This window comes from Bison bison, unplaced genomic scaffold (assembly GCF_000754665.1).
Source record: "Bison bison bison isolate TAMUID 2011002044 unplaced genomic scaffold, Bison_UMD1.0 scf7180017864508, whole genome shotgun sequence".
Classification (NCBI taxonomy): domain Eukaryota; kingdom Metazoa; phylum Chordata; class Mammalia; order Artiodactyla; family Bovidae; genus Bison; species Bison bison.
The window spans coordinates 11203860-11227109 of NW_011495064.1; the positions used below are offsets into that span (position 1 = coordinate 11203860).

The 23250-nt window shown below is 37.8% G+C and overlaps 1 protein-coding gene across 1 annotated transcript in view; it reads left to right on the top strand.

Annotated features, from left to right (window-relative positions):
• The window catches only part of MOB1A (MOB kinase activator 1A), a 24022-nt gene extending 5437 nt beyond the window's left edge, over positions 1 to 18585 (top strand). The window contains exons 3-6 of the mRNA XM_010829736.1: positions 7874 to 7967; positions 9673 to 9806; positions 13764 to 13927; positions 14905 to 18585. Of these exons, the coding sequence (XP_010828038.1) occupies positions 7874 to 7967; positions 9673 to 9806; positions 13764 to 13927; positions 14905 to 14982 (470 nt within the window). The 3' untranslated portion in view covers positions 14983 to 18585. The remainder of the gene's footprint in view (positions 1 to 7873; positions 7968 to 9672; positions 9807 to 13763; positions 13928 to 14904) is intronic.
• Positions 18586 to 23250: the final 4665 nt, after the last annotated feature.

The following is a 23250-nucleotide window of genomic DNA, read 5'->3' on the forward strand; positions in this document are numbered from 1 at the left end:
GGGGGGGAGGCCAGCATGCAGCATTTTCGTTCCCCAACCAGGGATTGAACCCATGCCCCCTGCATTGGGAGCACCTAGTCTTAACCACAGGACCAGCAGGGAAGTGCCATATTCTGTTCTTTTTTATGGCTGAGTAATATCCCATTGTGTATATGTGCCACATCTTCTTTATGCATTCATCTGTCTTTGGACTTTTAGGTTGTTTCCACGTCTTGGCTATTGTGAAGCGTACTATGAACATAGGAATGCATGTATCTTTTTGAGCTATAGCTTTGTCTGGATATATGCCTAGGAGTGGAATTGCTAGATAATATGGTAATTCTATTTTTAGTTTTCTGAGGAACATCCATAATGCTTTTCACAGTGGCTGTACCAACTTATATCCCCACCAACATTGTAGGAGTGTTCTCTTTTCTCCACATCCTTTCCAGCATTTGTTATTTGTCCACTTTTTAATGATGGCCATTCTGACTGGTGTGAGGTGGTACCTCATTGTAGTTTTGATTTGTGTTTCTTTAATAATCAGTGATGTTGAACATCTTGTTTGTTGTTGTTTCTCATCTTTATTTCTTTGTTTTTGGCTGTGCTGGGTCTGTATTACTGTGTGTGGGCTTTCTGCACTATGTGTGGACCATGGGGGCTGCTTTGTAGTTGCACTGGCTGCTTACTGCAGTGGCTTCTCTTATTGCCCAGCACTGGCTCTGTGGCACACAAGCTTCAGTAGTTGTGGCACATAGGCTTATAGTTAAGGCATGTGGGGTCTTCCCAGATCAGGGATAGAACCAGTGTCCCCTGCATTGCAAGGCAGATTCATAACCACTGTACCAGCAGGGAAGCCCCAGTGGTGAACATCTTTTCATGTGTCTGTTGGCTATTTGTGTATCATCTTTCATTCTGAAGGAATCTGTTGGCCTTCTTCAGCCTTAGATTTTTCTTTGAGACTTAACTGCTCTAATCAGCTAGTCTCAACCTTTTGGTTCCAGGGTCCTTTTATTCTCTTAAAAATTATTGAGAACCCAAAGAGTTTTTAATTATGTGAGTTGTGTTTAATGATCCTGTGTTAGAAATTAAAACTGAGCAATTAAAAATATTTTTTTAATTCATCTGAAAATAGCAATAATAAACCCATTACATGTTAACATAAACGTATTTTTATAAAAATAGCTATTTTCCAGAATAATGTTGGTGAGAAGTATGGCATTGGTTGCAAATCTTATTTAATGTCTGATGGCTGGATTCTCGTACTTGCTTCTGCATTCAGTCTGTGTGGTGTCACACCGTGGAGCCTCTGGACAGCTCCACCATGCCTCCTAAGAGAGTGAGAATTCAGAGCAATTAAGATGTTTCTGACCTCACAGTTTCCCCTATGAAACAGGGAATCTCTGGACCATATTTTGAGCAGGCCAATAGAACCAGCACACCATCTAGGCGCATTCTTTGTTTTGAAAGAGTATTCAGTGTATTACTTTCTTAGAAAACATGACTAATTTAAGAGGAAAATTTATAAGTGAGGGGGTTTTGTATAAAATTCCTTTTAACACGGTGGAGCTTTGTTATTCATTTGTTTTTTAAGAAACTTGGAAAAGCCCTAGTTGCATTTAGGTAGTCTTTTAGACAGGGAACTGAGACATTTTAACAAATCTTTCCAAGGCTTTGTGGTTCTCTCTGCACAAAGCAGTATATTTCAGTCAGTTACGCCTGAGTTTCTTACCCCCTTCCTCTTCTATTTTCTTCCGGTTCTAGCTGAAGCTCTTTAAGGAGGTACTCCTTGACTGTCAGCTTCCCAAGATGTTACCTTTCCTCTGAATTCTTCTAGCGCTTTTTGTTGGCCTTTGGACGCTCCCTTATGTTGTATTATCCCACTCTTGATTTTGTCCTTTTTGTTAGCTAGAGACTCTAGGACAAGGGACTTTATCTCATGTATTTTTTATGTCCTCAATATGCACTGGGTCTCAATTTTTTATGATAAATTAGATTTTTTAAATGCCTGATATAGCTGAAACACCTCCCTCACAGTATATTCACAATACTTTTCTTCTCTTTCCTAACACAAATGGTCTAGTCGAGACTAATAAGGTATGGATTTTCATTTGCTTGGATATCATCAAATTGTATATTCTAATATAATAATTACCTTTAAGTTAGAATTTTTGGGTTTTTTTTTTTTTCATTTATTTTTAAATGAAACAAAGATGAGCATTTTTAATGATAAAAGGTACAATTCACAAAGAAGATACACATCATTAACCATTAGACACCAAACAACAAAGATACGTAAAACAAAAATCAGAAGATATATAAGGGAAAATAAAAAAATATATAATCATACTACTACTACTAAGTCATTTCAGTCGTGTCCGACTCTGTGCGACCCCATAGACGGCAGCCCACCAGGCTCCCCCGTCCCTGGGATTCTCCAGGCAAGAACACTGGAATGGGTTGCCATTTCCTTCTCCAATGCATGAAGGTGAAAAGTGAAAGGGAAGTCACTCAGTTGTGTCCAACCCTCAGCGACCCCATGGACTGCAGCCTTCCAGGCTCCTACGTCGATGGGATTTTCCAGGCAAGAGTACTGGAGTGGGGTGCCATTGAGACATATTAACATTTCTCTGAGAATATTTTATCAAGTCCAGAAAAAATTAAGAATAGGAGCATCTTGAATAATGTCATTAATAATTTAAATATAGTAGATTTTATTTATATTAATTTGAACATTTCATACAAAGATAGGCACAATAAAGGACAAAAATTTCAAGGACCTAACAGAAGCAGAAAAGGTGGCAAGAATACACAAAAGAACTGTATAAAAAAGCTCTTAATAACCCAGTTAACCACGATGATATGGTCACTCACTAGACCCGTTCATCCTGGAGTGTGAAGTCAAGTGGGTCTTAGGAAGCATTATTATGAACAAAGCTAGTAGAGGTGTTGGAATTTCAGCTGAGCTATTTCAAATCCTAGAAGATGATGCTGTTAAAGTGCTACGCTCAATATGCCAGCAAATTTGGAAAACTCAGCCGTGCCACAGGACTGGAAAAAGTCAGTTTTCATTCCAATCCCAAAGAAAAGCAGTGCCAAAGCATGTTCAGATCACTGTACAATTGCATGCATTTCACATGCCAGCAAAATCCTTCAAGCTAGGTTTCAGCAGTACATGAACTGAGAACTTCCAGAGGTACAAGCTGGGTTTAGAAAAGGCAGAGGAACGAGAGATAAATTGTCAACATACCCTGGATCATAGAAAAAGCAAGGGAATTCCAAACAAACGTCTACTTCTGCTTCATTGACTATGCTAAAGCCTTTGACTGTATGGGTCGACGACAACAAACTGGAATATTTTTAAAGAGATGGGAATACCAGACTACCTTACTTGCCTCCTGCAAAACGTGTATGCAGAACAAGAAGCAACAGTAAGGGACTTCCTTGGTGGTCCAGTGGTTAAGAATCTGCCTGCAATTCAGCGGACACTGTTTTGATCCCCGGTTTGGGAAGATCCCACATGCCATGGACCCGTGCACTACAACTACTGAGCCTGTGCTCTAGAGTCTGTGAGCGGCAACTGCTGAGTCCATGTGCCACAGCTGAGTCCATGTGCCACAGCTGCTGAAGCCCACCCACCCTAGAGCTTGTGCTCAGCAACAAGAGAAGTCACTGTAGTGAGAAGCCTGGGCACCACAACAGGGTAGCCCCCACTCTCTGCAACTAGAGAAAGCCCTCACACAACAACAAAGACTCAGAACAGCCAAAAATAATAATTAAATAAAATTATTTTTTTAAAAAAGAAGAAGCAACGGTAAGAGTTAGACATGGAACATTGGACTGGAATCAAGATTGCTGGGAGAAATAGCAGCAATAGCTGGGAGAAACGACCTCAGATATGCAGATGATAACCACATTAATGTTAGAAAGTGAAGAGAAACTGAAGAGACTCTTGATGAAGGTGAAAGAGGAGAATGAAAAAGCTGGCTTTTAACTTAACATTCAAAAAACTTTAAGATCATGGCATCCGATCCTATCACTTCATGGCAAATAGATGGGGAAAATGTGGGAACAGTGTCAGATTTCGTTTTCTTCGACTCCAAAATTACTGCAGATAGTGACTGCAGCCATGAAATTAAAAGATGTTTGCTCCTTGGAAGAATAGCTATGTCAGTACTAGACAGTGTTTTAAAAAGCAGAGACAACACTTTGCTGACAAAGGTCCATACAGTCAAAGCTATGGTTTTTCCAGTAGTCATGTATGGATGTGAGAGTTGGACCATAAAGAAGACTTTTGAACTGTGATGCTTGAGAAGACTCTTGAGTCCCTTACGTCAAGGAGATCAAGTCAGTGAATCCTAAAAGAAGTCTACCCTGAATATTTGTTGCAAGGATGAATGCTGAAGCTGAAGGTCCAGTAGTTGGGCCACCTGATGCAAAGAGCTGACTCATTGGAAAAGACCCTGATGCTGGGAAAAATGGAGAGCAGGAGGAGAAGGGGGCAGCAGAGGATGAAATGGTTGGATGGTATCATTGACTCAGTGGACATGAGTTTGAGCAAACTCAGGGAGTTAGTGATGGACAGAGAACCCTGGTGTGCTGTAGTTCATGGAGTCACAGAGTTGGACATGACTTAGCCACTGAACAATAACAATCTTATATTCTAAACAAATGTATTTAAAATTTTGTATCTCATACATTGTTACTTGATGTTCATAGGGCGTTTAGAAAAACTGGCAAAAAGATAAACGTTACTAAATTTCAAAGAGTAGAATTCGTTTTGTGATTCAGTTATATATATACACATATTAATTTTGAAATTGTTTTCCATTATAGATTATAACAAGATATTGACTGTATCTTGTAACAGTCAATAATCCCTGTGCTATATATACAGTAAACCTTTGTTGCTTGTTGCATATCTTTTTTTTTTTTAAATTAGAAATCTAGCATTCTATTCATGCTGAGTCAAACAAGTAGAATCAAACTAAACCAAGGCAAACAGACTAAATTTTTTAGTTAGGCAAAAATTCAGAAGTTTTCTAAAATTTATATGTTATGCACATTATATATATGAATACAGAGTTTTCTACTAGGTTTGATAAAGGCTTGAGAAAGAAAAATTAAAAAAAAAAAAGGAAACGGGAGCACTGAATAAGAAAAAGTGAAACAAACGCGATAAAAGTAAAATTTCCTCATATGGTCCAGTTGTTTTTAAACATGGTTGCTCGTTAGAAACATATCTGGAACTCTGGCACAAAAAAAATCTATTCCTATGTATTTGTATTTTTCAAAAAATTCCAAATTAATTCTGATAATGTGTCCAGATTTTAAGAAGTGATTACAGGTTTTCCTATTAAATGGTAATTTTGGTAATACAGAATTCTGTTATTTTTCTTTTGACCAATCATGATACAGTGGTATTAAATGAGAGATAGTTACATAATCATAGTAGTGGGAGATATTTATCAATTTTCACAGCCAGACAAAAAAGATAATTACAATTGTAAGCCATAATGGGGACATGATTAACCTAAGAACATAATTACATACAATTTGAGGGGTCAAGCAGAGTGCTGTGGTAAATGGAAGTGCATACCTGCACATGTTTTCATCCACCCAGTCAGTCTGTCTTTTTGTTGGTGCATTTAATCCATTTACATTTAAGATAATTATTGATTGTGTATCCTGTTACCATTTTCTTAATTGTTTTGGGTTTATTTTCTGTAGGTTGGTCTTTTCCTTCTCTTGTTTCCTGCCTAGAAATGTTCCTTTAGCATTTGTTGTAAAGCTGGTTTAGTGGTGCTGAATTCTCTTAACTTTTGCTTATCTGGAAAGCTTTTGATTTCTCCATGAAATCTGAAGGAGAGTCTTGCTGGGTAGAGTATTCTTGGTTGTAGGTTCTTCTTGGTTGTAGGTTTTTCATCACTTTAAATATATCTTGCCATTCCCCTCTTGCACATAGAGTGTCTGTTGAGAAATCAACTTGATAGTCTGATGGTAGTTCCTTTGTATGTTATTTGTCGTTTTTCCCTTCTTGCTTTTAATGTCTTCTCTCTGTCCTTAGTTTTTGTCAGTTTGATTATGTGTGTCTTGGTGTGTTCCTCTTTCGGTTTATCCTGCCCAAGACTCTCTGTTTTCCTGGACTTGGTTGACTACTTCCTTTCCCACATTAGGGAAGTTTTCAGCTATTGTCTCTTCAAATATTTTCTCAGTTTCTTTCTCTCTCTTCTTCTGGGACCCCTATAATCTGATTATTGGTGCATTTAATGATGTCCCAGAGGTCTCTTAGGCTATCTTAATTTCTTTTCATTCTTTTTTCTATATTCTGTTCTGCAGCAGTAATTTCCAGCATTCTGTCCTCCAGATCATTTGTCCATTCTTCTGCCTCAGTTATTCTGCTGTTGATTCCTTCTGATGTATTATTCATCTCTGTTTGTTCTTTAGTTCTTCTAGGTCTTTGATAAACATTTCTGGCATCTTCTCAATCTTTGTCTCCATTCTTTTTCTGAGATCCTGAATCATCTTCACTATCACTATGAATTCTTTTTCTGGAAGGTATCCTGTCTTCATTTAGTTGTTTTTCTGGGGTTTTATCTTGTCCCTTCATCTAGGACAGAAATTTCTGCTTTTTCATGCTAATTAACTTCCTGTAATACGGTTTTTGTTTTAGTTGCTGGGGGACTGTGATTCTTGCGTCTTCTCTCTGCCCTCTGATGGAAGAGGCTAAGAGGCTTGTGTAAGCTTCCTGATGGAAGGGACTGGTGGTGGGAAAAAGTGGGTCTTGCTCTGGTGGGCAGGGCCTTGCTCAGTAAAGCTTTAGTTCAATTATCTGCTGATGGGAAGGGTTGTCCTCCCTCCTTGGAAGCTTTTTGGCTTGAGGCGACCCAGCCCTGGGTTTTATAGGCTTTATGGTAGGGTTTAGTGGTGAATTCCTAGAGGGTTTACGCCAAGGGGACCTTCCAGTGCCACGGACGCTGTAGTGAGCCCCTGTTGACCTATGCCTCCTCAAGAGACCCTCCAACACCAGCAGGTAGTTTTGGTTCAGTCTCCTGTGGGGTCACTGCTCCTTTCCTCTGAGTCTCGTGCACACAAGGTTTTGTTTGTGCCCTCCAAGACTGGAGTCTCTGTTTCTCCCAGTCCTGTGGAAGTCTTGTAATCAAATCCTGCTGGCCTCAAAGGTCAGATTCCCTGGGGATTCCCAGCCCCTTTGTCGGATCCCCAGGTTGGGAAGCCTGATGTGGGGTTCAGAATCTTCACAACAGTGGGAGAACTTTTGTAGGTCACCCACCCAGTGGCTTTGGCATTTGATTTTATCATGATTGTGCCTCTCCTACCATCTCACTGCAGCTTCTTCTTTGTCTGTGGACATGGGCTATCTTTTGGTAGGTTCCAGCATCCTCCTGTCTATGGTGGTTCCGTAACTAGTTGCAGTTTTGGTGCTCTTGCAGGAGGAAATCTAAGTGCACGTTCTTCTACTCCGCCATCTTGAACTGGAAGCTCAGTTGCCATTAAGTTATTAATATCTCTAGTATTTTCCTGCTTACAGGCTGTTTAAAAGCTTAGTATATTAAAAATAAGTGTATATTAAAAGTTTACTTAAGGGAGTTCCCTGGTGATTTCAGTGGCTAAGACTCTGAGCTCCCAGTGCTGGGGAGATCCCACGTGCTGCAACTGAAGATTCCACATGCTACAACTAAGACCTGGCACAGCAACATAAATAAACATTTTTTTTTGTTTACTTTAGGTGTGACAATTAAAAAAAGAGAATTTATAGTGCCCCTGGATTGTTGAATCTCCTGAGGATTCTTGACTGAATCCTGCAGTTGAAAGATCTGATGTTTTATTGTATTTACATGGACATTTTAACACAATTCTGCTATTAATTTTCCAGCTGTGGATTTCTTCAACCAGATCAACATGTTATATGGAACTATCACAGAATTCTGCACTGAAGCAAGCTGTCCAGTCATGTCTGCAGGTCCAAGGTACTTATACTGGCTATTATATAGGTATTTGAATTACTAAATAAAGCTAATCACCAATTGATATAAATTAAATAGTATAGACTTGTTGTTTTTCTTGCCTGTTTGCTTGTGAAAACAAAAGCTTACCTTTAACCTTTTAGTTATTAAATACTTGGATATGTGTTTCCCAGTGTTTTGATTTTTTATAATTGCATTGTAGTAAGTATGAATGTTCCGGAGAAGGCAATGTCATCCCACTCCAGTACTTTTGCTTGGAAAATCCCATGGACGGAGGAGCCTGGTGGGCTGCAGTCCATGGGGTCGGGTCGCTAAGAGTTGGACACGACTGAGCGACTTCACTTTCACTTTTCACTTTCATGCATTGGAGAAGGAAATGGCAACCCACTCCAGTGTTCTTGCCTGGAGAATCCCAGGGACGGGGGAGCCTGGTGGGCTGCCGTCTATGGGGTTGCACAGAGTCGGACACGACTGAAGTAACTTAACAGCAGCAAGTATGAATATTCAGTAGGATCGGAAGTAAAGAAATTTAGGTTTATCTTGCTTTTGCAAAAGTTATTTTTTCAATTTTGTTAAATTTATGGTTTTGTTTGTTTTTTAAATTAATTTCTTAGAATTTTTAGTTGACCTTTAATATTTGATTTTTTTCCTTGTGTTTATTTAATTACTTCCAAATTGTGCTGCTTTAGTTACCTGGCTTAAAGATGCTAGATTAAAATTTCCTGACTAATAAATTTCTAGAAATATTGACAAAGAGGTAGAACCCTTTATCACCCACAAGATTAAGATGTTATAGAATTAATGTTTTAGTATCCTTCCAGTCTTTTTTCCTATAGCAATTGATTGCTTTTATGTGATGACAGATGGTATTAAGAGATTTACCTCTTGGGAAAAAATAGTCCTTTCTGAATTTGCTATTGTTTTTATGTAAAGGTGAAAAAGGTCCCCAGTGAATTTGAGTTCTGTGATTATTACATTATTTTAGTAGAGATGCTTTTTGTTTTGTGAAGTATTGTTTTAGCCCTCAAATTTCCTATCTTTGGCTTAAATGATTCATAAAATGAAGTTTTATTTATCATTCTAGCTTAGCAAAAGTGAGGTAGAAAAAAATGCATGCCTAAGATTTATTCTTTAGAACCCTCTCAAAAAAACAGGGTTTTGTAATCTTGGCTCTATTGATAATTACATAATGGCCAACAAGCTCAGAATATGGAGGATCCACCAGCACCTTACCCACTCCTCAGCACCCTCTGTCTAACTGACAGGAACTCAGTTCCTTGGCCTTTCTCAGGGCTGTGTTGTAAAACAAATTCTGGCACAGCCAGCTGCCATACTGTCTTTTTCTTTTCCATTATATTTCAGAATATTGTGTAAGTTGAGTCGGCCCTCCATATGCATGGTCCCTCTGCATCTATGGATGCAACCAACTGTGGGTCGTAGCATTTACTGTTGAAAAATATCTGTGTATAAGTGGACCTCTGTGGTTCAAACCCATGTTGTTTAAGGGTCAGCTAGCTGTCTTTCTGCAGGGAACTCCCAAGTAATCTTCAGTAGAACTTTGGTTAATTTGCTAAAATTGTGTGTGTGTGTGTGTGTGTGTGCATGTGCATGAACACACTTAACAACATAGACATACTGTGAACCTACTATGATTATAAGTTGCAACATGTATTTGAAAATTTTATTACTAAAACTTTTTTCTCTCCAGATACGAATATCATTGGGCAGATGGTACTAATATTAAGAAGCCAATCAAATGTTCTGCACCAAAATACATTGACTATTTGATGACTTGGGTTCAGGATCAACTTGATGATGAAACTCTTTTTCCTTCTAAAATTGGTGAGTTAATGTTGTAGAACTAATATTCTTTTTAAATGATAAATGTGTTATGTTCTTTTTAATGCTGTATTAGTATAACAAAATCCAATAAAGACTGCCAGATTTCTCTACAGAAAGGTTATAGACGTGTGCTCCTTCCAGCCATGTTTGTGTCTGCCTGTGTTTCTTCATCAGTACTAGTTGCCTCTCAGTGTTTCTTTTCTAAAATGGGTAAATGAATTTCTAGTATAATGTTCATTTTACAAAATATTGAAAGGATCAAGCATTTTTTGGCTTATTGATCATTGTGTGTTTTCTCTTTATACCCTTTTTCTGTTTGTTTATGTTAAGGCTATATTAGATCTTTGTCGTGCATGTTGTATTTTTCTTTAGGTTGCCTTATTGACTTATTTTGTTTATGAGGGGTTTTTGGCTATGTATGTTATTTTGACCTATTAATCTTTGCCTTTATGATGATTGGATTTTAATACAATGATCAGAAGGGACTTTCCTACTTAAAGATAATAAAAATATTTGTTGATGCTTTTATTTAGTTCTTTTGTGGTTTTGTTTTTAAATCTTTGTTCTGTCAGGAATTTTTTCCCAATTATAAATGCTAGTCAGTTTGTCCGGTACCATTTATCAAATACATGGGTCTTTTATCCCCTAATTTTCGTGTGTGTACAGCAAATTGACATATGTTTTGGAGTCTTTTAATGTCTTTATTCTTATAGAAATTCCACACTGTTTTAATTAGCATAGCCATGCATCTTTGAACATCTTGTAGGGCTAGTCTCTCTTCCTTGCTCTTCTTTTTCAGAATACTCACGGCTATTCTGGAAAGTGTGTTCTTCCAAAGAATTTATAAACATTTTGTCAAGGTAAAAAGAAGACCTGTGAGATTTTTATTAAGATTTCATTCAGTTTGTAAATTAATGTAGGGATTCTTGTTCTCTTGGCAATACTGAGTCTTTCTATCCAAGAACAGTCTTTTAATTATTTCTTATTCCCTCTTGGAAAAATTCTGTATTTTACTTTAGTCCTTCAAGTTTCTTAAGTTTATTCATAGGCACTTAATGTTTTTATTGATAATCTGGTTTCTAACTGGTTATTGTTTAGTATATAGGAAAGCTGTTGATGTATCTATGAATTTTATAATTGACCATCAGTTTCTGACTATTTCTTTTGGATTGGTTTTCTTGGGTTTTTACAGTTTATAGTCACATCAGACTAAGGTAATAGTAATTTCATCTATTCTTTTCTGATAAATATACTACTTGTGTACTCTTAACTAATTGCAGTAACTAGTACTTTCAGAACAGTGCTGAGTAAAGGGGATGAAGGCAAACATCCTTTAACTTCATGTGAGTGCTTCTAGTCTTTCAGCATTAAGCAGAAATCTTACTTTTGGTTAGAGGTTTGTGAATTTTTAAAAATCAAATTGATTGTAGGGTTTTATCAGATGCTCTTCTATTTTCTGTTGTTGATCATAAGGTTTTCTCTATTTTTTACAATGTTCCGCTGCAAGAGGGTTTTTTTTTTGTTTCTGGATATTTTGATTAAGATTTTGGCATTGATATTCATGGATGTGATTGGTCCTTGTCATTTTCAGTATAGGGTATCTAATGAACAACATATTGTTAGATTCTGTCATGTCTGTTTGGGTTGCTATAACAAAAATACCAGAGACTGGAGGTCTTATAAGCAATAAAGATGTGTTTCTTAACTTCTGAAGTCTAGAAGTCCAAGATCAGAGGCCAGCATGGTCAGTTTCTGTCATAGGTCCTATTCCTGGTTTACAGATAGTAAGAAAACAGTCTTTTTCTTGTATCCTCACATGGCAGAGAGGGAAATCATCTCTGTTTCTTCCTATAAGGGCACTAATTCTAGCCAAAGGGGTAGAGGCCTTATGGCCTTATCACCCCGAAGGCCCCACCTCTTAATACCATTGTCTAGGGTGTTAGAATTTCAATATGATTTTGAAGGAGGCACAAAGCCTGCAGTGTGGGAGACCTGGGTTTGATCCCTGGGTCGGGAAGATCCTCTGCATTAGGGCATGGCAGTCCACTCCAGTATTCTTGTCTGGAAACTCTGTCATGGACAGAGGAGTCTGGTGGGCTACAATCCACGGAGCCACAAAGAGTTGGACACGACTGAGCAACAAAGTGTGTGCACGTGCGTGCATACACACACATTCAGAACATGGCAGATTCCTTTTTGAAATCTAATCAGAGGCTTTCAGGAGAAGAATTTATGTCATGTTGTTGTATTTGGTCTGTTTGCTGTTGGTCAATTTTTCTGTTCTATAAAGCCTTTTGTTTCCTTTCTCATAGATCCTTTATTGTATATTGGCTGTGCTTGAATGTTAAAATCAGCTTGGAAAGTGCTTAGATTAAAATAAATCACTTGTATATATTTATCAGAGTCTCCCTCTTAATGGAGGTAAAGAATACTTTTGTCATTATTCTCCTTTCTTCAGCTTCCCAGTTCTTCAATATTTTATCCTAATTTTCTGGAATTATTTCCCCCTTCATTAGCTATTATCCAGATCTTAACTTATGCCATTATTTATTGTTTTAGACAAAACTTGATTGTTACTCATTTTTAAGCTAATATATCCAGCTTATTAATATTCTTTTTAATAGCAAGGTGCCCATTTGCTAATTCTGAGAGAAAAAGGATTTGACTTAAAAATCCATCTTTTCAATACATGAACATAAGACCAAGTCCAGAAAAACATGTCCATAGCCCTCAGAATAACGTGTGAAAAGGCACGCTGTTACAAAGACTGGGGATGAGGGGTGGAGGAACACATACATCAGCTTACAAGAGCAAAATACACTGGATTTCAAACTATTAAGGACTGGTTGAGAAGTCAAGAATACAGAGTGCAGGGAAGGAGAAAGTGTTTTAACTTTTGCTTTCTGAAAAATTAGAGAAAGGGCCATGTTCAAGAGCAGCGTAGTGTCATTAGGCCAACTGCTGGAGGTTATTGGGAAGCAGTTGCCTTCTTGTGTGTTTGTTAACTGTACTCAGTGCCTATTGTATTGTCTTCTGTGCCTGTTTCCTGAGAAACATTGATCTTGTCAACAAAATTCTCAGGAATGCAGCCAGTCAGATCCCCACCTGCACTGCTTGGAGAGAGATGACTATGATCTCTCCCAGTTCTTTTAGGAGGAGATATTTATTTTCTCTGAAAAATAGGGAGGTGCCATTCTTCCCCTTTATAGAAAGTATTATTCCTCTTCTTACACTATAGGGAAATGGAAATAGCACTTAAAAAAATTAAATATAAAGTTGGGGACTCCTAGTCTAAGAAGGAGGACTAGATTTTCAGAGTACCTCAGAAGATAAAATATTTATTTGTAGACAGTAGATAACAATGACTCAAGGTGTGCCTTTTTCTTTTGCTTGGGAAAGTTTCCAGTCCTGGTGGAGTGTGTGTGTGTGTGTAAAAATCTTTTTAGAGTTATAAATTGCCAAAAGTAAAAATTTTCTATTTATAGCCTAAACTGTAAATAGAACTTCCTGGGAGTTCCCTGGCAGTCCAGTGGTTAAAACACGCTTCCAATGCAGGGGATTCGAGTTCGATCCCTGACTGGGGAGCTAAGATTCCCAACAGGCTGCATGACAGGGCCAAAAAAAACAAGAAACAAACAAACTTGTTGCCATTAATTTTAGGGAGAAATTCTCCAGTCTTAAACAAGTAAAATTCAACTTTGATTCAGCGTCATCTTCCATAACCTGTCACTTGTGCCTGCTATTCTAAGGCAGTCAGCAAAAGTGTGGCATGAGGATACCTCACATACTTAGGTTTGGGTGGTTTTTTCCCTTGCCTTTTTGAAAAATATATATATGAATAGAAGCTTGTATTTGTGAATTTGTGTATTGGAGATGTTCATGGCATTGTCTAAATTTTTCTGCCATTTATTTTCCTCTTACTGATAAAAGACTGATTGAGACATATATATATTACAGGTGTCCCGTTTCCTAAAAACTTTATGTCTGTGGCAAAGACCATCCTAAAGCGTTTGTTCAGGGTTTATGCCCATATTTATCACCAGCACTTTGATTCTGTAATGCAGCTTCAGGAGGAAGCCCACCTCAACACCTCCTTTAAGCACTTTATTTTCTTCGTTCAGGTAAGTTGAATTGCATTGAATTTGGTGTGTCCTTTGACATGGATGTATTTGAATTGGTAATTAATAAAGTATTTATAGTATCTTATTTATAGATATAGAGGTAAGCATGCAGCTCTCCTGTTTTACTCCCTTTTTCTTGTTTATTTCTTTGATGTACATAACAGAATAGAAGGCATCACCCCCATTTGGGGCCTTTTGCCTCTGGAGAGACCTGCCCCAGTCTCTGATTGGAATATGACATGAAGCACCAAGCACCCAGGGAAGCTTGTCAGCACCCTCACGTCCCATTGCCACTGCTGAATAAAGGGATGCCATGGGAAAAACATCTGGGGTTGTGTCGTTTCATGAGATGTCTATGCCTGGAGGAGAAACTTTTGGAAGAACTTGTTAGCTACTATCTTAAGTTTCCAAAAGTCTACTTCAGGCTGAATCTTACGAAGTTAGCAGCTAGAAATGTCACAAAGAACCACCCCTTCAGAGGTGTGGCCTATTTCCTTATGGGCCCTTAGTTGGAATTAGAACTTTTTAAAGTCAAAATAATTCACATTGTTTGAAAAAAATGATCAAAGAATAGGGACTCCTTAGCCTAACTTTAGAAATATATAATTCTTTATGCAAATATAAATATATCTCTCTATAGATATTTCGATGGGAAAACCAGTAGCTTTTACAGTAGATATAATCTATCCAATTCTCTGTACCACACAGAGGAGAATGTACTGTGCTTTCTTTTTTGTCTTTCTTAGAGATTGTTGCCTGTCATAGGTAGTATGTAGATGTAGGTATGGAGGCCACTATCTATTAAGTCCCTTGTATTTTAAAATAGGGAGTAAAAATGATCCTATTTTAAAATATTCATGGATTATTTCATCATTCTTTTGGATTTCAGAAAGCTGGAGTTGGGAATCCTTTCTCTGAATGACATAGAGTTTTAATTTTAGATCTTTTTTTAAATTTTGTTTTTCTTCTTTTTTTAGGAGTTTAATCTGATTGATAGGCGTGAGTTGGCACCTCTTCAGGAATTAATTGAGAAGCTTGGATCAAAAGACAGATAAATTTTTCTCTGGAACAGTTACCTTCTTGCTTCATCTACTGCTAGAGCTATCTCATTGCTTTGTGTTATAGACTAGTGATACAGACTTTAAGACAGGATAAAAAGACACCAATTGTCTGTGTCTACTGATAAAATTGTCCCAAAGGTAGGTTGGCCTAATACCTTCAGAGAGAAAAGTTCAGGACATGCTGAATTTGAGGCACTGTATGATCACTGCTGTTACTACCACAGAGTCATTTCTGGTTGTAGTATATGAGGACCAACTTGTAGTTTATTAGTTTACGTATTCATTTACTGAAGAAGATGACTGAAGTCTGATTCAGGTAACAGCATGATGGATATAAAAATTTCTACCAATAATTTGTTAACAAGCTTCCAGAACAAATTTCCTAATAATGCAGTCAGGTCGGTTTTATTCTGCCTTTATTTTACAAATAGAAGAGGCGTTTTGAAATTAGATTAAAAACGTTTGTGTCACTTTGGATAACCTTTTAGTTTGAAGTTTGTATGCTCATGTTTTTATAGGTTATATACGTGTATTTTTTTTTCAAAATCCATAATTGCAGTTTAAATCATCATAAGACATGGTATGGGAGCAACCAGAGTTATTTCTAAAATGACTTTATTTTTTAATCTTCATTTGGGATTTTATTCACAGCCTGTCTGGATTTTTAGTGTGTATCAAAGAATTTTTTTAAGGCATCTAAGAATTAATTGTCTTGCAGATTTTTATTTTGAAAAGCTTCATTCAGATTAATTTTAATATGTAGGTTTTGGCTGAGAAAAGGAAGACTTCCAAAAAAATTATAACAAATTTGGGGTCTCAAAAACCATTATTTTCATTCATGTTTTTGGTTTCAGAGGCCTTGAAATTTGGATAGAATAGAAGAAAGTACTCAAGAGTATTTGATTATTTTGTTTTGAGTTTTCCTTAAAATAGAAACTACTTCTATGTATTTTTATTGTGTCTTGAGACTTAGTTAAGAGTAGTATAGAAATGCATGAACTTTATCCCAGTAAGGTTAAAACATAAGGAAAACCATAATAAAAAACCTTAAAGGTATGCACATTTTATAACCCAGCTAAAAGTTTGGTGTGCTACATGTTCTTTAATCTGTGTGTGTGTGTGTATGTGTGTGTTGGGGGTAGGGGGGTATATGTTTAAAGGAGACAAAAATGGGATAAGTAAAAAAAAACTTCATTCTGTTAATAGTCAAAGGATGGATTGGCATTTTATTCTGTTTTAATTGTTTTTGTATCAAAACTTGAAATTATTCTGTTGGGGTAAAAAGAATCTCCTTTAGTGAAGAAAAGATCTAATTTTCATTAGATTTTTCAGATTTAGACTGTTTGAAGTGTATTGAGGCACACATATTACTAAAGACTTGCCAGACTGGCAACACTTGAAATTCATCAACATTTGTTTCAGAGCTATGATTTTTTGCAAAGTACTCACCATGTTCCTTGATACCTTTGGTTAAGGTTAAATTTGAAAGTTTTTTTGTTATTTATTTTTATTATTCTACAGATTGTAAAGAAAAAATGACTTAGAAACTCCATTTTTGTAATAACTGAATTTCAGTAAATTCTTAAATATATATAGAATTTTAAAGGAAACAAAACATTTTATCTGATTTAGGCTGAAACCATACATCGTTGTTTTGGGAAATAGTGGGGAAATCCCTTATTTAAAAAAGTCCTCTATGAACATTCTATAATCCTCATTTTAAGATTATCCAAAAGAACCATCAGGCATTCTGTATGTTTATGTTGATCATTTCCAAACAAGAAGGTTTTTAGAATGTTAGGATGTTACTGCCTCTTGACTTTGAACATTGTTGGCTTTAATTAAGTCTGCTAGGAATGAAATATTTCTCAAGTAAGATTATATTTTTATCATTTCTAATATTTCAAGTATCATCAAATAAAAGTATTTTTACTTTCTTTCATTTATTTTCAGTGGTAGAAATCCTCCCTCTCTTCATGACTTAGAGCCCTAAAACTAAGCAACTAAATTAACAATAGTAGAGCCAGCTTAATAATGGGACATAAATTTTAAAATTTGTTGGTAATTAAGAATTCAGGTAATTCAAAATGTCCCTTTTTAAAGAAAAAAAAAAAAAGCAATACCAAAAAAAAGCATTCCCAGTTAATCTGGCTTAACGAACAGTGCAACCAAACATTAGTGTTAACATTATTTACATCCAAGGCCAGGGAGTGAACACGAGAGATGGAGCAAAGGGCAGAGAACATGGAGAAGAGAGCACCTTCTTGGCTTGGCTGGAAGGCCAGCCTTTGATTAAAGTTGGACGGAGTCAGTCTTTCTTTGACTCCTCTCGATCTTGATTTATCTCCCTGAGTAACACTCACTCCCCTGGCTCCTCCTAATCAGAAGTCCTCTCTCAGTGTCTCATCACTGCTCTTCACACCCGACTAAAATCATGGTTGGCTAGTACTTGCTGAATTATGCAGTTAATCCTATGGTGCTTTAATTTCCAGGCCTTTAAAAAAAAACTTTTGGACAATGATGTGCAGATTTTTGTTTAAATAGTGAAACTTCCTTGTACTACAGTTTTTGTATTGACAATCAAATAGCTCCTTTATTCTTTGCCAAACTGTGAAAAAAGTGGTTTTCAGTAGGCTGCCAGTTAACAAAGTATTTCCTTTCATCTTAAGACCTGTAGATCCTTAGCTCATGTAGCTGCCTACTTGAGAAATGCACATCTGTATTCATCATGACATTGATAACAGCAAAAGGAAAGTTTTTCTAGTAGAGCAGAGGCAAGAGGAGCAGTCCTCATGGTGACATTAATTTTTCAAATATTTTTGAGATTTCATGATAATGCTGTTTGGCCCTCTCTCTGAGCAGTGAGGTCACATTAGAAGTGGAGAAGCTTCTGAACATTACATCATTACCTCATACGCATAAACAAACCACTCCCAAAGAGTGTAAGTCCTAGACATTTGTTTCTAAGCAGCTGTAGTCATGCTGCTGGTGTCGCCTTTGCCTGACTGTAGGAGTCTGTCTCTGCTTTCTGTAGAATTCTGGCCTGAAAATACTAGCTGGGACACCAAACTAAGCAGCTTCAACAGGGACATTATTTCCTCCTAATACCACTTCAGTAACTGGTTCAGGTTTTAAACTATTGTACAATTCTGGCAAAGAGGGAAAATAGTAGCTCTTCAGTCTTCCTGTGCTTTTGCATTAGATTTTGATATTTCAGACTGTAATGGGCTTTGGGGGATGATATTATCTGTGGTAGCAGTAATTTTACTGAAGCAACTGCATTGAAATTCACTTGGGTTTTCTCTCATCAGATTCTGTTTCAAACAAGTATTCTGTAAATCCGAATGGATTACCAGTGTGCTATAGATTTATTATAGGACAACATTCTATGTTTGGTCTACATTGAAAATAACTTGCTTAAGTTAGTCTTGATTATCTAAAATATTTTTAAATGTTCTTTACATGAAAATTTATTTTGTATTTTTAAACCTTTAGGGGCTTTTATCTATTTTTCTAAGTCGGTTAACTGTACTTTTTAAAAAAAGTGTTTTGTATCTACTTTTGTAACTTCATCAGAATAAAATATATTGAAAGAAAGAAAGGACTGATGAAAGTATGTCTCAACACATTTGTTTCTATTTAACTGTGAAACTTGAGAATTTTGCAGGGTTTGTGGAAGATTACCTTGGCTTATCATTTAGGAATGAACTCTTAGAAGAAAGGGAAGTTCCTAAGTGAACTAAATGTATTATAATACCAGGGCCCCACCCCCGGGAAACAAACTGTGCCTTGGGATGCAGTGGCTAAAACCCATCCCAGACAAAAAATAAGTTTTCTCCTTACCACACTGGACAAGCTCTTGACCTCTTTTATACATTGCTGATTATGAGATTGAGAAAAGGGAAGAGGAAAGACTAGACTCATTAATTTTCTGACCTTGAAAGGAGTACTCAGCATATCTGTAAGATACCCCCCACACCCTAAACAGCCATTTTTCATTATCATAGGAGAAATACTAGTTATTTTTAGAGGTTCAAATTACAGATGCCTAATTTTAGGTCTGTTTAATATAGCATTGCTACAATTGTTTTGACCTATTGCAAAATTCAGACTTAAATTGAAGAAAGTAGAGAAAACTACTTGGCCATTCAGATATGACCTGAATCAAATCCCTTATGATTATGCAGCGGAAGTGACAAGTAGATTCAAGAGAGTAGATCTGGTAGACAGAGTGCCTGACAGGAGGCAGTGACCAAAACCATCCCACCAAAAAAGATACAAGAAGGCAAAGTGGTTGTCTGAGGAGGCTTCACAAATAGCTGTGGAAAGAACAAAAGGAAAAAGCCAGGGAGAAAGGGAAAGATACAGCCAAATGAATACAGTGTTTCAGAGGATAGCAAGGAGAGATAAGAAGGCCTTCCTCAATGAAAAATGGAAAGAAAACAATAGACTGGGAAAGACTAGAGATCTAGTCAAGAAAATTGGAGATATCAAGGGAACATTTCTTGCAAGGATGGGCACAGTAAAAGACAGAAATGGAAAAGACCTAACAGAAGTAGAGAGGCCTCCCTGGTGGCTTGGGCAGTAAAGAATTCACCTGCAGTGCAGGAGACTTGGGTTCGACCCCCGAATTGGGAAGATCACCTGGAGGAGGGCATGGCAACCCACTCTAGTATTGCCTGGAGAATCCCCAAGGACAGAGGACCCTGGTGCACTACAGTCTATGGGTCACAAAGAGTTGGACAGGACTGAACGACTAAGCACAGCACAACAGAAGCAGAAGAGATTAAGAAGAAGTAGCAAGAATACACAGAAGAATATACAAAAAAGGTCTTAATGACCTGAATAACCATGATGGTGCAGTGACTCAGAGCCAGACATCCTGGAGTGTGAAATCAAGGGGGCCTTAGGAAGCTTTACTACAAAAAAGCTAGTGGAGGTGACAGAATTCCAGCTGAGCTATTTCAAATCCTAAAAGATGGTGCTGTTAAAGTGCTGCACTCAATATGTCAGCAAATTTGGAAGATTCAGCAGTGGCCACAGGACTGGAAAAGGTCAGTTCTCACTCCATTTCCAGAGAAGGGTAATGCCAGAGAATGTTCAAACTATGGAAAAGTACTCACTCCACATGCTTAACAAGATCATCCTCAAAATCCTTCAAGGTAGTCTTCAGCAGTTTGTGAACCAAGAAATTTCAGATGTACAAGCCGAGTTTAGAAAATTGCCAACATTGGTTGGATCATAGAGAAAGCAAGGAAATTCCAGCAAAACATCTGCTTCATTGACTACACCAAAACCTTTGGCTGTGTGAATCACAACAAACTGGAAAATTCTTAAAGAGATGGGAGTACCAGACCACCTTACCTGTCTCTTGAGAAACCGGTATGCAGATCAAAAAGCAGCAATTAGAACCTTATGTGGAACAACTGACTGATTCAAAACTGGGAAAGGAATACAAGGGTTTATATTGTGACCCTTTTTATTTAACTTATACCCAGAGTACATCATACAAAATGCAAGGCTGGATGAATCACAAACTGGAATCAAGATTGTCAGGAGAATATCAGCAACCTCAGATACACAGATGATAGCACTCTAATGGCAGAAAGTAAAGAGGAACTAATGAGCCTCTTGATGAAGGTGAGAGAGTAAAAAAGGTGGCTTAAAACTCATTCAAAAAACTGAGATCATGGCAACTGTTCCATTACTTTATGGCAAATAGAAGGGGGAAATGTGGAAGCAGTGGCAGATCTTATTTTCTTGGGCTTCAAAATCATTGTGGATGGTGACTGCAGCCATGAAATTAAAAGATGCTTGCTCCTTGGAAGGAAAGCTATGACAAATCTAAACAGTGTATTAAAAAACAAAGACATCACTTTGCCAACTAAGGTCCGTATAGTCATAGTCATGGTTTTTCCAGTAGTCATGTATGGACGAGAGAGTTGGACCATAAAGATGGCTGATCGTGGAAAAATTGATGGGTTCGAATTGTGGTGCTGGAGGAGACTCTTGAGAGTCCCTTGGACAGAAAGGGGATCAAACCAGTCAACCCTAAAGGAAATTAACCCTGAATATTCATTCAAAGCTGAATGATGCTGAAGCTAAGCTCTAATACTTTGGCTACCTGAGGGAAGGGCCGACTCACTGGAAAATTCAGGTAGCTCTCTGGAGAAGACAAAACTGGAACTGCCTTAAAAGACGGGTGGTTACAACATAACAGTTTTTGCACGGTTTGTATAGGGAAGTGAAGCAGTCCGATATTAGTGAAGGATATATTTCAATTGGACAGGTAGGTAGAGGGAAGTCAAATGAAAGAACTTGGGTTTTTTGCTTGTAGGTGATGACTCTGAAGGATTTTAATTAAGCAAATAATGGACAAGTTTTCATTTCAGATGGCTCCAACAGCAGTTCCAAAAACTGAGGGTAGGAGGAAGATACTAAAGCAGATAGTCCAAAATAACCACTCCCCAGGTGATCCAGGGGTTAAGGACTTGCTTTCTAATGTAGGGAACATAAGTTCAATCCCTTGTCAGGGAACTAAGATCCCAGTTGCCATAGGCCAGCTAAGCTTGTGGCCTCGTGGGCCATGACTACTGTGCCTGCATGCTCTGCAGCAAGAGAGATCCGCAGGCTACGCTGAAGACCCAGCACAGCCAGGGTGGGGGGTGGGGAAAGTGAGCCACTGTTAAGTTATGGGGTGAAGACTGTTGGAGCAAAAGTACTGATTTTCAGTAAAGGAAACAAGGAATTTTGCAAATGCAGTTCAGTGAATTTAACACTAGTCTCTTAGTTAAAAATAACTAAACCAATTAAAATTACTTTAGTGTTCAGTTCTGGCTCTGCTTGTTTCCAGTTGCACAAACGATGTCAAACGTGTCTCTTCTCAGCTCTCCTTTCTTCTGTGTCTGCTTCATTTCCACTGTGGCACTACCCACATGGTTACAAAGATGGTCCCCAAGAGTACACCTTCTACCAGTGTAGCAATCCAGGTGCAAATGAGCCTTTATTTTCCTTAGTTCCCAAAAGTCTCTAGACCAGTTCTGATTGGTCTGGCTCAGATCATGTGACCAACTCTAAGCCAATCCCTAAATCTGATCAACCAGCCTAGGTTATGGGATATGGTCTGCCTCATTGAGACCACCCTGTTTTGAGTATCAGAGAGGTGATTCTCCACTATACTCTGGAAGAAATATCTTTGGCAATTTAGTTACATCTCTGAAGAAAAATTGAAAGTTTGTAAATTATCCCTAATCCCACCAACCCTAATTGTTAAAAGAATCAAACAAAGGAAAAAAAAAAAAAATGAGGCTATTAATAGTAATGCAAAGGAGAAACTGGGGCTTCCCAGCTGGCTCTGGTAAAGAATCTGCCTGCCAAATGCTGAAGCTGCTCACGACATGGGTTCAATCTCCGAGTCAGGGAGATCCCCTGGAGGAAATAATGGCAACCCACTCCAGTATTCTTGCCTGGGAAATCCCATGGATAGAGGAGCCCGGAAGGTTATAGTCCATGGGGAAAAATTATGAGGATCAAAATAATAAAAAGAAAATTCAACAGTAAATTTAAAAAATCTAATTGCCTTTATTGACTTTTAATTCAGGCAGCATCTCATCTAGCCAGTAAAGGAGAGTTCCAAAGGGCTACAGAAATGAAAAGGCTTAAAAGGCAAGTAAAAAGGTTATTTCAGGCTTAGGCAACCTATCTACAGGAGACAAAAGGTTTCTCTGTGACATATTATCTTACTGGTGCTGAACAGAATATGACTGATCAGAAGACAAGGCTTGAACTGACTTTAAAAGATGAGTTGGTTACCACATAAGCCATCTTGCACAATTTACATAGGGAGGTACAAGCAGTCCAGTAATAACGAAGGCTATATTTCAGTTGAGAAGGCTAAGTGCGGAAGAATTGATACTTTCGAATTTTGGTGCTGTAGAAGACTTGAGAGTCCCATGGACAGCTAGGAAATCAAACTAGTCAATCCTAAAGGAATAAACCCTGAATATTCATTGGAAGGACTGATGCTGAAGCTGAAGCTCTGATACTTTGGCCACTTGATGTGAAGAGCCGAGTCATTGGAAAAGACGCTGATGCTGGGAAATATTGAGGGCAGGAGGAAAAGTGGGTGACAGAGGATGAGATGGTTGGATGGCATCATTGACACAATGGACATGAGTTTGGGCAAACCCTTGGAGATAGTGAAGGACAAGGAAGCCTGGCATGCTGCAGTCCATGGGGTTTCAAAGGATTGGACATGACTTA